The sequence below is a fragment of the Nesoenas mayeri genome (assembly GCF_963082525.1).
Source record: "Nesoenas mayeri genome assembly, chromosome: 3".
Lineage (NCBI taxonomy): Eukaryota > Metazoa > Chordata > Aves > Columbiformes > Columbidae > Nesoenas > Nesoenas mayeri.
Window position 1 is genome coordinate 90716466 of NC_137544.1, and position 15623 is coordinate 90732088.

General features: G+C 47.1%; 1 protein-coding gene across 1 annotated transcript in view; it reads left to right on the forward strand.

The window, feature by feature from the left end:
* Window positions 1-675: 675 nt before the first annotated feature.
* The window catches only part of PLB1 (phospholipase B1), a gene marked incomplete at both ends in the record, with an annotated part of 101448 nt that continues 86500 nt past the window's right edge, over window positions 676-15623 (forward strand). The window contains one exon of the mRNA XM_080341461.1: window positions 676-691. Coding sequence (XP_080197587.1) covers window positions 676-691 — 16 coding nt within the window. The remainder of the gene's footprint in view (window positions 692-15623) is intronic.

Genomic DNA, 15623 nt, shown 5'->3' on the forward strand with positions numbered 1-15623 from the left:
TGGGGGGAACAATTTACATTTTATTTCTTATTTATTTATCATGTTTACATCTTTTTTTTTTTTTTTCCTGTTCAAGACTTGGATATAATAAAGAGAGCATTAAAAATACTCCAATTTTCTTTTTTCAGGCTTTTTTTTTTTTGATTCTTTAAATAAAAGATTCTGGGTTTTGTTGTTGTCTGTATAAAATGTAAAAAGAGACATGTTTCTGAAGATGCATTATCATTCCTCTGTGAACAGTAGGTGGAGTTGAGGACAAATCTCAGAATACAAGATAATAATAAAATCCCATCCTGTTTTACTTAATTGTTCCCCTCCTATCCTGTATAATTAAAGGGTTATTCCACTTTCTTGTTTGTGGTTACTTGATATTAAAACCATATTAAGATGTGTAGAAAATAGGTATCCAATTGTTTTTGCTCAGTGAGAGGGTAAAATGTTGTATATATCTTGATATACTGTGTAGTTCAAAGTAACATCGATAAGGGATAGTGCATCTTTATTAGAGCGATAAGTTACTAGTGTCACTGAAGTCTACTTTAAGATCCTCACATGCAGAAAGGACCTGATTCTGATTCCACTCTCCTGGGAGCAAATTGAAAGCATTAGCAGCATTTAGCTGCTGCAAAGCAGGTGTCGGAGATGGAATCAAGCCTCTGTGATTAATAGGCGACCATGAGGATTATCGAAGGTTTGGGGGCACCATTGTCTTTTTTATTTCCTCACGAGATCATGGTCTTTCTTTCTTTCTTTCTTTCTTTCTTTTTTTTTTTTTTTTTTTTTTTTTTTTTTGGTCTACAGTGAGGTAGTTTCTGCCAAGGAGGTTCTTAAAGGTGACTGCTGAATTGGGACCCTCCTTTACTTGTGATCTTGATATCGTTCTTGTGGTCCTGGAGAATCTCAGCTCTGAGGCATTCTCTGGTGTTGTCTCTCCTCTGTTCTTGTTATTTTACTGTAATACAGGCCTACAGTATTTGCACTAAAATGAAAAGCTTGTTAGAGAAAGCTTGCTGCTATGAAAGAATGAACATATTAAAATGGTTTTGCTTTTACAATTTTAACTGAGTAGCATTTTGTAGAATAAAATCAATTTAGACTGAAAAGAAAAAAAGACTTTTATTTTTTCCTCTGCACCTTTCCCCCCCCTACTCTTTTCTTTTCCTCCCGTTCCTCGGTGGTGTGATGTTTCCCCCCTTCTCCTTTGGTGCTCAGTTGTAATGATTGGCTGTATTGTTGACTATGCTGCTGAGAGTTATGACACTTGTAAATCTTGTTTTAATGACATTGTGGACACTCTTTTGTATAGCAAGAGCTAACTGGAGTTTTTCTCTCTGTTAATTGAAGTCATTAAAAAGCTCCCTTTGCCATAAACAATTAAAAGCTCACATGTTCCTTCAATATGAACAAATGGGTACAGCATTGCCAGGTGCCCAGCTGTAGCACGTTTCAGGGCTTCTTTCATTTGAGCAGCTGCAATCCAGACAGCTGTTTGCTGCAACAATGGGAACTGGGGCAGAGACTAGCAGAGCAGACCACCTGGGCTAAAAGGCAAATAATGCATTAATTCTTTCATCTTGGCTTCAAAAGGGAAGGGATAGAGCTAGAAAACACATGCTGAGGTGACTATTATTATTATTTTTTAATCCATCTTCTCACCTAGAAGGACTTCAGCTAGAAGAGCTTCTGCTCTGAAAACGTGGAGTGAGGTGGAGAGCATGGTTGCTTCACTGGCAGTAAGGAGGATGTTAAAATGGGATTCCCTTGCTCACCTGGGAAAAGCTGCAGTCTCTAGAGTGGAAGGAACCCCGATGCACCAGGTTAGGAGTGGAGAATTTCATATTTGAGTTAAAAAAAAAAAAACAACAGTGGTGGGGTTGTTAGGTGAGTCATGACTAGCCAAGCTGGCACCAGGCCGAGCTGCTCTTACTCATGGGTTCCTTAGGAGTAATGTCTGCTTTGGCTTCCTGCTGGTCCCTGTCCCTCTCTCTCTCTTTCTTTTTTCCCACCACCCCCCCTTTTTTTTTCCCACCCTCTTCCCCCCCCCCTTTTTTTTTTGGTTTTGCTTGTTTGTTTTAACCCCTGTTAAAGGAGTTGGGATATTAGAGTAAGTTATGTGGCTGGTGTATGAAAATATTTGTGAAGCCATGGGGAATGCTGAAAGTATCAGTCACCAGAATGGGGAATACGTGTACATGCCTGCGTGAAGTGAGCTCAGTGGTCAGGAATCCATATTGTAGGAAAGCTCATGTGAAGTCATCATGGGGTGGTTGGGGCTGTGGAACCGGAGCCAGCCTTAGGGTGTCCCACGGGGTCAAGGGTGGCTCAGGGAGCGAGGGAGAACCTTTGGGATGTTTTTCCTAAATGTGCTCATCCTGGTGGGGCTACAGGAAAAAGTAGTTATTCTGAGGAGCATGGCAATTATAAGTAAATATGCCAAAAGACCCAAGAGCATCATCTCCTAATACCTGTCTCCACGGGGCCTCAGGCATGTGGGAGTCCCCACTTGATCTCCTGCTGCACACCAGCTTTCTCTAAGGGGAGTGCCTCCAGGATTTCCTGCCTCGTGAAGGGCTTTCCCATTATGCTGGTGCACAGAGGCATCCAGCCTCGATTTTTGTCAAACTGGCTCCTTTGGCAGCGTATCCCCCCTCCGCCCCCTCCCAAAAAAGGGCTAGCAGGAGGATACGTTCTTGCTTGCCTCCTGCCAACCTAAAGTGCTCCCTCAACTCCTGCTTGCTGACAGAGCCCTTCGAAGGGATTTAACATTGCTTTTCTACAAGCACGGGCTTTGAGGCCAGCTCTCTCACCTGATTTCCTCCCAGCACTGGCTGGTTGCAACTGCCTTTTATCATCATTAGCTCGCAGACACTGGAATGTCCGCACCAGTTATTATAATTTGCTTTTGAAGGATGAAATTGCACAGTAGAGCAAACTGTTTTCCACCAGTCTTCTAGCTGTGGGAGGCCAAATTCTACTACATTGACATGGAAATTGTGTTTCTTCCCGACATCCTCATCTTGTTTTAGATCTCAACTTCACATAGGGAATTTCCCCTCCTCCTGAAACAGGCTCACCCGCCCTCCACCCTGTGATGCCCAGACCTTGTTGTGCAAGTGAGGGATCTGTGTGTTATCATGGGGTGCTCCTGAGTGGAGTCATGCTGGAAGAGTGGTCGTCTGTTCCTTTTGCCAAGAGATGATGTGAGCGGCATCTGCACCAACACTTCTTCCATCAGGATCAGTATACATCCCAATTATGTCTTTATTGTGTAGAGGAATTAAGAGAGCCTCCCTACTCTCTTTTGCTCGTCCCTTCCCGATGATGTGAGACTCATCTCTGAACTTCCTTCATGATCATATTTCTTAACTAAAGTACCAAGAATTGGCCCATTTTTCTAGGCAGCATGTGCAGGTAGACCGGTCCTCTTGCATATTCAGTGGAGGGGAGACCCAGCTTGGGGCAGAACTTTTATGGCAAGAAAAAGCCCAGAGGAGTGTCCTGAATATATCATGCCAGAGATGCCAAGTTGTCAAACGAAGGGTTTTGGTGTTGGTGTTTGCATGTTGTGTGGTGTGGGTTTTTTGGTGTTTTGTTGTTATTTGTTGTTATTATTGTTGTTGTTGTTGTGTGTGTGTGGGGGGGTTGTTTGTTTTTATGTTTTGTGTGTGTTTGTTTGTTTGGGGTTTTTTTGTGTTTTTTTTTAGTTTGGTCTAGAATCTGCAGTATTAGAGGAAGACTGCAGAAATTCTGCAGCCAATGGAAAGAATAAGCATGTGCTAAACTTCAAGAAAGCTTAATGGCAAGCAGAGCTGGAGTGGGAGTGTGGGGGAAAGGAGAGCATCCAGAATGCTGGTTTGAAGTGATGTTTCCACTGTCATGTGGGAAGGATGTGACAGAGGAAAACTGTGACATGGTTATTGCATCAGATACTCCAAAGTGGAACAAATGATGCATTTAAAAAACAAAACAAAACAAAACAAACACCATTACGTTATGGTCCTACTCCTACTGATGTCTATGACCTGATCTTCCTGAAGTTTCATGTCATTATAACAAGCTCTTGAATTCAGTTTCAACAGTCCAGGGTTTTCTGCTCTGTCTCACATGGCACAAGTGAGGCTCCCATTCAGCAGTGCTGGCCACTGTCAGCACAAGGAGCAATACACACTGTCATAAGGCTGAAGTTTAAAATAAGTTTTTTCATGCGTCTTCCAGTGTAGTGAGATCCAAGACACCTCAGAAAGATTTTCCTCAAGGAAGACAGGGCAAGACTGAGAGGAAAGGCTGGGAGAGCTGAGGTTGTCTGGCTTCAAGAAATGAAGGCTCAGGGAGGATCTTACCAAAATGTGTAAATATCTGATGGAGAGAGGGAGCAAAGGAGGTGAGATCAAACTCTTCCAAGTAGTACCAAGTGACAGGATGAAAGGCAGGGGTCACAATTTGCAATAGAGGACATGAAAATAACTTTTTCACTGTGAAAATAGTCAAACACGTTGCCCAGGAAGGATGTAGAGTCTCCATCCTTGGAGACATTCAAAACGTGACCGGTCATGGCTCTGAGCAGTTGACTCCAACTGTCCCTGCTTGAGCAGAAGGGTGGACTAGACAGGTGTCTATCAACCTCAGCCATTCTGCACTTCTGCTTTTGACTCCACATAGTCCAGGAGGAGTATATTGCAAGCATATTTCTTTATCCCTTGCAGTGCTATCTCATTTGAACTCCAGAATTCCTCTGTACTAAATATCAGCTTTTTTGTTGCTGGCTATGCAAGGTCAAACAGATAAGGACTAAGCTGAGAGGAGGATAGCATGGCAGACAGGAATGTAAACTGTTCAGCCTGCCGCAGAGTGAGTCTCAGATTTCCTTTTTATTTTGTATGCTCCATTCCACAGACTAGCGTGAGGGAAGAGAAGGAGACAGGCCATACATGGGTCTAATTTAGAGCCTGCATCCCACAAATGACTGTACAACTCTGCAAATTCATGTGTAGTGCCAGAAACTGCTTTGCCTACTTGCCTTTTGCAGGCTCTCCTACCATTTTTCCTCTCTCTGACAGAAGTTGTTTTTCAAGTTCCCTGGAAAGTTAAATAGGGATCTACAACCGGTGATCCCAGGCGAGATCATGGGTCAGGCACAATCCATCAACTGAGAACAGACACTGCCCTTGCATGCTCGCCCCCACCTCCTTTCCTGTAACCCTAATTGGGTTCCGAGGCTCGGGCATATTCATCAGTGGCTCCCAATGATGACACACACACACTGGTGATTACTGACGTGAGCGACCACAACAGGAGCTGATGCTGGTTTTGGGCAAAGGGAAGAAGTAGGTCAGTTCTTTTTCTTTGGGTAGCTCAAGTTGTTCAAGCACTGGATGCTCTAATTTGCCTACCTCCTGTTTCAGTTGCTTACATCGTATTACTATTCTGAAATGCACTTATCTAAGTTTTCATAGAATCAATGGATCATTTTGGTTGGAAAAGACCTTTAAGATCATTTAGTTCAACCATTACCTAACATTCCCACGTCTGCCTGTAAACCGTGTCCCTGAGAACCTTATCTATATGTCTTTTAGACACCTTCAGGGATGATGACTCAACCACTTCCCTGGGCAGCCTGTTCCAATGCCTGACAACCCTTTCTGTGAAGAAATTTTTCATAATATCCAATCTAAACCTTCCTTGACACAGCTTGAGGCTGTTTTCTCTTGTCCTATTGCTTGTTAATTGGGAGAAGAGACCAACACCCTCCACACTACAACCTCCTTTCAGGTAGTTGTAGAGAGTGATAAGGTCTCCCCTCAGCCTCCTTTTCTCCAGGCTGAACAGCCCCAGTTCCCTCAGCTGTTCCTGATAGGACTTGTTCTCTAGACTCCTCACCAGCTTTGTTGCCCTTCTCTAAACTTGCTCCAGCACCTTAACATCTTTCTTATAGTGAGGGGCCCAAAACTGGACACTGAAACTGTTTATCTCATGTTAATAAGGATAGAGCAGCAGATGCCGGCCTGTGGGGTTAAAAGAAAAGTTATACACCAGAAACCCAGGAATGTCTCCAGTAATCTAGGGGGAAAGGTGAGCTCATGATTCCTCCACATCTAAGATCACCCTGTGGTCTAGCCAGGCACAGCCCTGCTCTGACCCCTAGAAGCCAGGGCTCGGGGGAGGGTGGCAGCACCAGCAGTGAGCAGCAGCAGGAATCGTCTCTGTAGCCTTTGTTCTAGGCTGATGCTGACTTAGAGGGCTGTAACCCTCCACTCCTCCCTGGTTGCTACAGGTCACAGGGGTGATGGGAGACATTAGCCGCCTTTCGCAGCCTCCAGTTGAACATTGTTTTTATGAGCCACAAGGACTGTGATTAAATCTCTACTCTAAGCAATGTTCTGAGGCCATACTGGTATCTAATTATCTTCTCCACTTCTGTCAGCGGAGGAAATGAAGATCTACAGGTGACTCTGTCTGTGGTAAAGGGAGGGAAAAGGAAGGACACCGACACCTTCCAAATATCGTCTTCAGGTGCTTGCCTTGACCTTGTGCGTGCCTTGCTGTCGACACCCGCAGCTGGGATGAATGTTCATCCTGGAGAGATGTTCTACCTCCTTCTCTGCTCTTCTTGTCCTGGTGCAGGTGGGGGGTTTGTAGGAGCCACAGTTACACCTGGCAAGGTCTTCCACAAGGAGCCGCAAGGAGCAGGGTTGTGCTGTGGTGGCACAGAGTAGAAGGAGCTGTACAGTGAAGGTCTTGGCAACTCAAGGTCCTCCAAGATGCACCTTGACTGTAGGAGATCCCTGATTGCACGGACCTGCCTGACCTAAGGGGCTGGAGGAAGGCCCCTCCCAGGGAATTCATCTTAAGAGCATGGCTGGCTGCCTTGAACAGGTCTGTCCTCCACCCATGGTGACTGGTCCCTATTTTGTTTTACTTTTCTCACTTGTCTCCAACTCCTAATTTCCATGTGCAGCTGCCACCATTGCTCCGTTACCCAGCAGCTGCTCCACAGGCATGTTTCTGGTGGTTTCCACCACGGGGTTCTTTGAAAAGTTGAATGCTGTGACTGGGTGCCATGGGCAAGACAGCCATTGCTAATCCATGCCCCACAGCGGCTCCGCCTGCCCAGCAGGATCAATGGCGCCAACTCAGCCCCATTATGTTGACTCTGAATCAGCGAGAAATGCCAAGGGAGCTGGGAGGAGAAGGCTCCTCCCTGTGTGGGGTACTGCTACCTGCCTGGGACGCTCAGGTCCTCCTTTCCTCCCCCCTGATTTTGGAAGAGGTGGTGAAGCATTCAGTGGCCCTTATGCCCGTGGGCTAGCCAAGACCCTGGAGGAGAACACACAGAGTAGAGACCCTGCTGGGATGCATGCCAGGCTCCCCAGCTCCAGGAGCGTGGGGTGATCACAGGTGCCGTGCACCCTCCCTGCTGAGGCCAACCAGTTCTGCTGGCAGGTAGAGGCAGGGGTGGATCTTGGAGCCATTTCCAGGGAGCAGGCTGGTGCTGGGGAAAGCCAGGAAGCTGCGGCTGCCTCCTCGCCCCCATGTTTGTGCAAGGTTGGGGGTCCAGCATTCAGAAAAGGGTCTCATTGAGAGCTCGCCCATCCATCCCTGCGCTGCTCACAAAGACGAAGGGAGACGGCTTGTCAGACTATACCATTTAAGGAGTTCCTCAGCTTAGTGAACCTCAGCTGACCTCAGGGTATACTGAGTTTCCAGCATTTCAGTTGAAAGCACACCACCCGAAACTTCCCTACTTGCATCTTGGAGAAGGGGGGCAGTGGGAGGGGGGACAGCAAACAGTGACCCACAGAAGCCAAGGTGACATTGGGTTAGTGACTCTCAGTTGCAGCAAAAACCCTTCCTAGGAAGGATGTTGCAGACCAACAGGACCAGCTTGAATGCGAAGCAGCTTCAGCAGCTTTTGGCAGGCGCTGGGGTGAGGGGGATGGGAGGGCACCAGGCGCCCAGCGCTGCTGGGTGCTGCAAGTCGGGACGCAGGAGCGTCGCCCCAGCGATACAGTGTTTACAAAGGTGAAAAACATTAATAACACGCACTATGCTCCTCCTGTTGTTTCAACAAGATCAAGGTGTGTACAGGAGAGCGCGTGTGTGTATACATGTGTGCACACACGCACTCGCTACGGCTGGCATGAGATACTACTCGGCGCAGGATTTTTCCAGCCAGGCTGCAGTCAATACTGGCAAATACAGCATACGTCCCATCTTGCCCACAGCAGCGAGGCAGCTGCAGCAGGCTCGATGCTTTTCCTCCCTCTTGTGAAAGACCTGGGGGTGTTTTCAGCAGCACGGGGAGCTCAGGTCCCAGTGGTGCGTGGTCTTGCCACTGCACCAAGCGAGTTGGTGGGGTGGGGAGTGATGCCCAGCCAGGCGACTTCCTCACCCCGCCGTGAGCTGCCCGCTCGGCGCGCTGCACGAGACAGGGGTTCAGTGTAAGGGAAAAAAATATAAAAGAATAATAATAAAAAAAAAAGTATGTGAGATCATATAATTAAAGATGGTATCAGAATGTCTAATTAGGATGACTGAGAGAACTTGGCTGGGAGACGCAGCCAAGAGCTGAGTTAGTGTGTTTGCCAGTCCAAAGCTCCTTAACAGTAATTAATCCTTAAATGTCCAATTGTTCAGAGTTCAAGGAAACACCTCCTACTACTGTACTTTGTGTTCCTGTTAAGCAAGGAGACACAGCAGGGCGTGTGCCCTTATTCTGTAAGAGCGACACGCCTAGGGGTGTTGTTAGGAACTAGACCGAAGGTTGAGTATAATTATTAACTACCTAAGAGTTCCCAGCATTGCACAATTACCCAGGCTGCCTTGCAGCTGCACATTCGCCTGGTTTGATTATTTTTTTTTTTTGGAAATAGAAATGCTGAGCTTTAGTGGTACATAGGTACAAATTATATCGGAGTGTCATCTGCTCCCTTTTCAGTGTTGGTTGTGCCACTGATCTGTGATGCATTAGCAAATGTGGCTGAGAGGAGTGTATGTATGCATATACCTACTATATGACAATCTGTGCTCCTCACTGAAACTCAATAGGCTTATTTACATCAGTTGCAAATTTGACCCAGAGATTTTTCCTTTGTTTGATGACTCTTGCATTAACATAAAAGCCTTGGCTATTTACCCTTGTGGGGTTTTTCATTCTGTTTGCGTTTTTGAGGTGGGTTGTTGCGTTTTATTTTGCTTTGTTGATATTAATGCCGAAAAACCTGAAGGAAAGAAACATAGGTTTAACACGGTAGGTGAATTGAACTGCTTGTCCTGCTACAGGTATTCTGCCATCATCAGGCCCTTGTCCAGGTGGTTGTCAGGACATTGGGAAGGGATGCTCAGGCAGGTTTGCTTGGGGAGCAGAGCTGCCGTTGTTCGGTGCCTTCAGGAAAGCCCAGCTCAGTGGCAGCATCACATATCGCTCACAGACAGCGGGGAGTTATGTGTCATTTCCTCAGATGCAGCATCATCTTTTAAGTTGCGTTTCTGCGTTTTCATCCTCTCCCGTCTTTTTTTAATTGACCCTTTCTGGCGGGCGTGGTGAGGGCCCGGCTGGCAGCCGGCCGGGCAAAGTCGCTTCTGCAGGGGATCATTAACTCGGGCGTCAGCCAAGGCCGTTTAGTGTTTATAAAAACTCAGACAATTAAACACGGTCGCAGCCCTGAAATGCTATAATTGGAAAGCAGGCTCTGACGATGTCCACCAAGAGGGACCGGCTGCCCGGCACCGAGGAGGGACGGGCGGCAGGGCTGGGCGGGCAGGGCTGAGCCGTCTTGCCAGCCTGGCCGGGGCTGCACCGCACAAACGCCCAGGCGGGAGAGTCCCTGCCCTGTCGAGCCTACGGGCTGCCGACATGAAAACAAAGGCTGGGGAGGGAAATGGAGGAGAAAAGAGACTTGCCCGGTGCCACCCAGCAGCCAGGAGCTGGCTTGGGTGCGTGGGCTGAGTCCCCCAGGTGCTGGCTGTACTGGATCCCTGCGAGTCCATGGCGAGCCTCTGTGCCAGCCTGAAGCTGCCTCTGACATTGCTCCTACAGACATTTATCTGGTCATGAAGATCCTCTCCTGCCAGGCCACCATTATGGGATAGTGAAGGGGTTGTCCTGGCCGCATGGCTGCTGGCCTGAAATGGTCATTAGCCAGGCCCCGGGCCACAGACAGGCTTTGGGTTTCAGTCAGGGAGGAGTGGGGTGATTTGGACTCTTCCCAGTATATACGGTAATCCTGCAACCTGGCCTCCCTTCTTAGCCAGTTTTGGGCACCATAGTACTGAATACTGTTGATGCATGTTCCCTACCAGTGACTGAATGGCCACTGGGAGCTGTGTGTGTCAACTGTTGAACTTGCTGTCCAAGCAGAGCTATATCTTCCATAAAGTCTAGTGAGTGGGTAAGATGCTGAGTACCAGACTGGAATCGCCATAGTCCTGCTCCAAGCTCTGCAACTGACTCAGTGTTTCACCATGAGCACGTCACTTCACCTTTTTGTGACTCAGAATTTTCATCTATCAATTAGGGATTTATGAGGTTTAATTAAGGTCTGTGAAGCCCTTTGAGATCCTTGCTTGAAAGATGCTGTGCAGGCATAAAGTAGTGTATGCAATGAAGAAAACAAGAGAAATTAAATGCTCCGGACGAGAGAGAAGAGAGAGCAGGTTTCCCACTACTTGGTCTCCCAATTACATACTCTTTGTTTGGATGGCAACTTTAACCTGTGGACAAACGAACTTGTTCACCCCTTCTTGCAGCAGACAGGCGATGACGTGCAGCAGCGTCTTACTCATTAGTTAGCCTTCAGTCATCTTTCCAGAAGTATGAGCAAACGGGGAAGGGGGCAGGGAGTGAGGGCGGGTGAGGATTGCGGATTCCAGAGAAAAGGGAAGTATCAGAAAGCAAGCTAGAATGTGCAAGGGCCTTTAATCGCTGCTGCTGAGATCTAGCTCTGCACAGTAACAAACAGGAATAGATCTCATCTGTCCCTAGAGGTATGTGCCTCGGAGCAGAGGAGAGCTGATGAGTTACAGCAGGGAGGAAGCAAGAGACTTCTCTTATGCAAGGCATCTGTTTCAGTGTTGGAGAGGTGGTAGACTCGAAGGAGCCTGAGTGAAGTGGTTGAACCTAGCTAGAGTGAAAAGTTATTTTACTTACGTGTGGTTTTTAAGGTTAAGGCCTTATTTGCAGCAGTCATTCATCACACACTTTGTTTGAAGCTCATGCTTAAATTTAAGCATGTGCTTAAGGCCTCTGCTGAATGGGCATGTGCCCAGGTTTGTTTAGGTGCTTGGTGGAAACCAAGTCTAAGGGGAGTCCAACAGCAGCTGTGAAACTAGCCAGACCATGAAGGCTCCCACGAGCTGCAGAAAGCAGTAACATGTGAAAAGCCTTGCCATACCATCCATAAGATCACGTTGACCTAGGAGAGGAATAGGCAAAAAATAAGCTCCATCCCCAATCTTAATTTTCTCTTTTGCTTACTGTACAAACAACAGTGAGGAAGCTGGCTCCAGTAGGTGTGGTCTGTGTATGCGCTCCTGGGTGTGCCCCTTTGTTGTGTTAAAAGGACCATTCCTCACCTGAAAGCAAGTTTCCAGGTTGTCACTGACAGTCACATCAAAACCTGTCACTCCTCCCATCCCCCACCTGCATGCCTTCCCTCTTACATAAGTAAAATAGAGATGCCTGTTGAGATGAAACCCAAACTACCCATGGGTTTGGTGTCTGTCTTTGTTCCACGCTGATCGGGGACCCTCTGTGTGTCTACCAGGGCAAAGAGATGCACAGCAGCTGATGCTGGCTAGAACAGCCCCCTGTGTTGGGGGTGGCAGTCCTCACTCTCCTCTTTCCTCCTGGAAAAAGCTCCCCCAGTCAATCTAGCTTTCCTCGGGGTATCTTAAGCTTCCTGATGGACTGGCTGGTCTGTTCTGAACTCCACCTTTCTGAAAACGCTGAGCATCAGTGAGCACTCTTTTGGGATAAAGCAGAATAATGACCTTCTGTGACATACTTATGACAGTCCATTAACATATTCCAAAAGAAATGTTTGTTTTTGTTGCAACAGCAGCATACCGTTGACTCATTACATGATCCACTTTAATTCCTCCAGATCCTTTTGTGTAGTAGTGCTGCTTAACCAATTATTCCAAGTTGTTCATTTGCGCACTTAATTTCTCCTTCCCAATCATAGTGCTTTGCTATGTTTTTATTGAATTTTATCCAGTTGATTCTGAGCAGCTTTTGCAATTTATTGAGATCACTTGAAATAATAACCTGCAGATTAATTGTTCAGAAAATCCCATGCACAGGCCCATGCCTGCACCCATAGCTGGTTCCAGAGCCCAGCCTTTCCATCTTAAAAGAAAAGGTCTCTAGCACTTGATGGCATTCTTGCAATATTCAGCAGAAATGTCAGGATGGAGCTTGGCAAAGCGATGAATTTTGGACGCTCTTTCAAGGGAAATATAGAATAAGAGCATCTGTTCTGCTGGCAGTGGCTTTTGGTCTCTGATCATTCGGTGTTGGTTTGAATCACTGATATTTCCTGTATTATCAGTGGTCTTCAAAGCCTGCAGTCGCTGAAAATATGCAAGCTTGAAACTGGCTTCTGACTGTACGGGAGGATATGGAACTACTGCTGTGTGGTTGCATGGCCTGGGCTTCCTCTCTGAAGAACTGGCGGTACAGCTCCATTGCCATTACATTTTTTTTCCCCATTCCCAGCTGAAGGGTCCGGATACAGGGTGTGCTCATGAGTGAAAATGTAGGAATTTGGTGACCTCTTGTGGCAACTATGAGATTTACAGTTGGCAAAAGCAAGCGTGACCCTCCAAACGCGTCATTCAGGCCAACTGCGGCCGTATCTGAGCCATGTGCTCCAGCCAGAGCGGTGATATTCCTTCCCACCCTGCACTGTAAATATTTCTAGTCTAGTCTGGCTTCCACAGCTTATATATATTCACCCCTCCTATTTATTTTATGCCTGGGTGCCACTTCCCTTTCTGGAGTGCTGAGGTGTGCCTGACTTTGGGTTTGAGATAGACTTGATGGTGTTTGCTTGTGCTTCCTCTGTGATTTCTTTGCCTCACGGAAGGAAATTTAGCTTCTGGAAGCACCTCTTCACAGGTAGTGAAGGCTTTAGCTGCTTGCCTCTGCGTGATCCCTGAGTAAAGTAAGTGTGCCTGTGTCTAAAGGTCTTTTAACCCACTTTTCTAAGCACTGACTTGATTAGCCCCAGGCTTGCCTCAGTGTGGTTCCCAATCACTGAGTGAAAGAACTGGTGAGCAAGAAGACACAGAGCACCTGAATGACCAATGTTTCGCTCTTTTAGCCACAAAACAGGCGAGAGCAGCTCAGAGCATTGCAGAGGTGGTGAACACTGTGGTGGGAGGATGTGTTTGCCACAACTTGCAGTGCATAAAGTATGTAAAGGGAACATGCTGAGCCATAAGCTCGTGGCTTCAGGTGCCTCTGCTGGATATGGGTGAAAACAGCCTCAGCCTTGAGGTCCTTGAAGTTCAAAGGTCTGTAAATGTACAGCTACAGCCAGAAAGGTCAAATAGCCTCATCCTTTATGAGGAAAAGCAGCCTTACCCCCTCTCCCTATCTCATTCACTGTGCTACCACTTGGTAGTCTCCTGTTTTTTCAAGGGCAGCACAAGTATTAACAATGCAAAAGGAATATAGCACAGCTGGGTCTGGCTCATTGAGGTCAAAGGGATAGATTTTCTGACATGTAGCGTCAGGCTGAGAAAAAATCTTCAGTGGGGGAGTCAGGTAAACAGAGGGTTTTTGGGATGTGGGCAGATGGACTAGCAAGTCTGGGATACCACGGCACTGAGACAGGCTGACCCCATGGAATCTGTGCATTGTACCTTCATGTGGGGAGAGCTTTGGGGAGCACAGGAGAGTCAGGAGCTTCCCACAGGTTGCTGCATTTACAGCACTGGCTGAAAACAGAGCCCCTTCGTGGCGTGAGTACAGACAGCAAAAAGCTGGCACTGGTCTGGGAATTTCATAGCTTAATGGAAAAGAATGGGAGAAAGGGGATACTAGTGTTTCCATTTTACAGAGAACCACAGTGCTTTGAGACCTGGGCTTCAGTTCACAGAGGTATTTACTTAGATGCCTAATTTCTATGCAAGTCTTTCAGAATGAGGTACTTTGGATCCAAGTGTCAGTGAACTCACCCAGAGACTCATAGGAAGAGAGCATCCATTTTCTGGTCTCTACTCTAAATCACCATCACTGTCTACCAGGGACAGACAGACTGCTTCCCTTTGCTATATCTGCCTTCCTGCAAGGGCCGCTCTCTCAAGGCTGTGGCTGTAAACAGGGCTCTCCAGAAATGAGCATTATCTCCTGATCTGATAACTGAGAGGCCAGCTGAATATGAGGCCATGGGAAGCATCTGGTCCCCAGTTTCTTGTTGCCTACAGACTCAAACAAATCCTCACACTACAGCAAAGTCAGTAAAAAGTCTTTAACAGAGGACCTTTAAATCTTGACTTCTGCTGTTTTCTGGGTGTTCAGAGCCCTCAGGTGACTTGCAGCCATCATCAGGCTTCAGTTGGCCTACAGAAGGGCAACGACAAGCAGAAGAGATTTCAGCCTATGGTGTGATCTGCAGCTTGCCTATAGCAGAGGCCCAGAGCTGCTAGGAAAGGAAGTGAGGAGCAGCTCCAGGTTCCACTGGAAGGCTGCATGGGGTTTTTGTGACAAGTGACGGGGTGTGAGGGACCTGTGCCAGCTGTACAAGCTGCAAAGGCAGGCTGGGGTACCACCAGCCTCCCAGCAGCACTGGACACAGCCAGTAGAGATGGACTTTGTGCTTTACTTTGGTGGCAGCCTCAGTTGGTGGCTAAATGGCTTGTGCCCTTGCCAGCCAATCAGTCAATCAATCTGTGTGGGAGGTTGTGCCCTTATGCAGGCACAAAGAAGAAAAGTTGAGTTTCATTCACTTCCTAACGTTGGATCTGAGGTTTCATTTTAACATTGCTGCCTCCAGCTACTGCAGGAGGTGCTGCTTCACAGCTCATCCAAAACTTGGGTGTAACTTTAGCAGTGACCTTGCTTATTTACTTCTTTATCACCACAGCTCAGGTCTCTATAGCAGCTCTGAAAATCCCATATATCCAGGTGAAGAGTCCAGTGCTCCAGTCACATGCTGAGCTTAGAATAATTTACTTTAAAGAAGTGTATTTGAGGCTTTATGTTTGCACTTTTTTTTACAGTTTGGTTTTGGTTTTAAGTCATTTTAGAAACAATTGGGTTTCTCCTCGTGTGCAACTCCAGAAGGTTTTGTTTTGTTTTTAAATGAGGGCACCAAGCATTACAAAGCTTTTTGCCCATTTTCTGTAACCTGACCACACACAGAGCCATGCCTTCCAACTCCTGCCCGAAATGGCTAGATTAACGTTTGGTTTCTTTTCTTCTGAGTATTTGCATTCTCTCCAGCAGGTGGTAGCAGCCTCCTTTAAGCTGTGCAGCTCTCCTGCCTGCTGCTGCAGAATCGCTGCCCTGTGATTGATGTCCCTGGCTGCCCTTGGCCTTGCTTCATCTCCTCACTCTCTGCTGCAAGCCTGAAATCTCCTGCAGTGCAAGATCTGCTGTTTCGGTCCAGAGTGTGGAC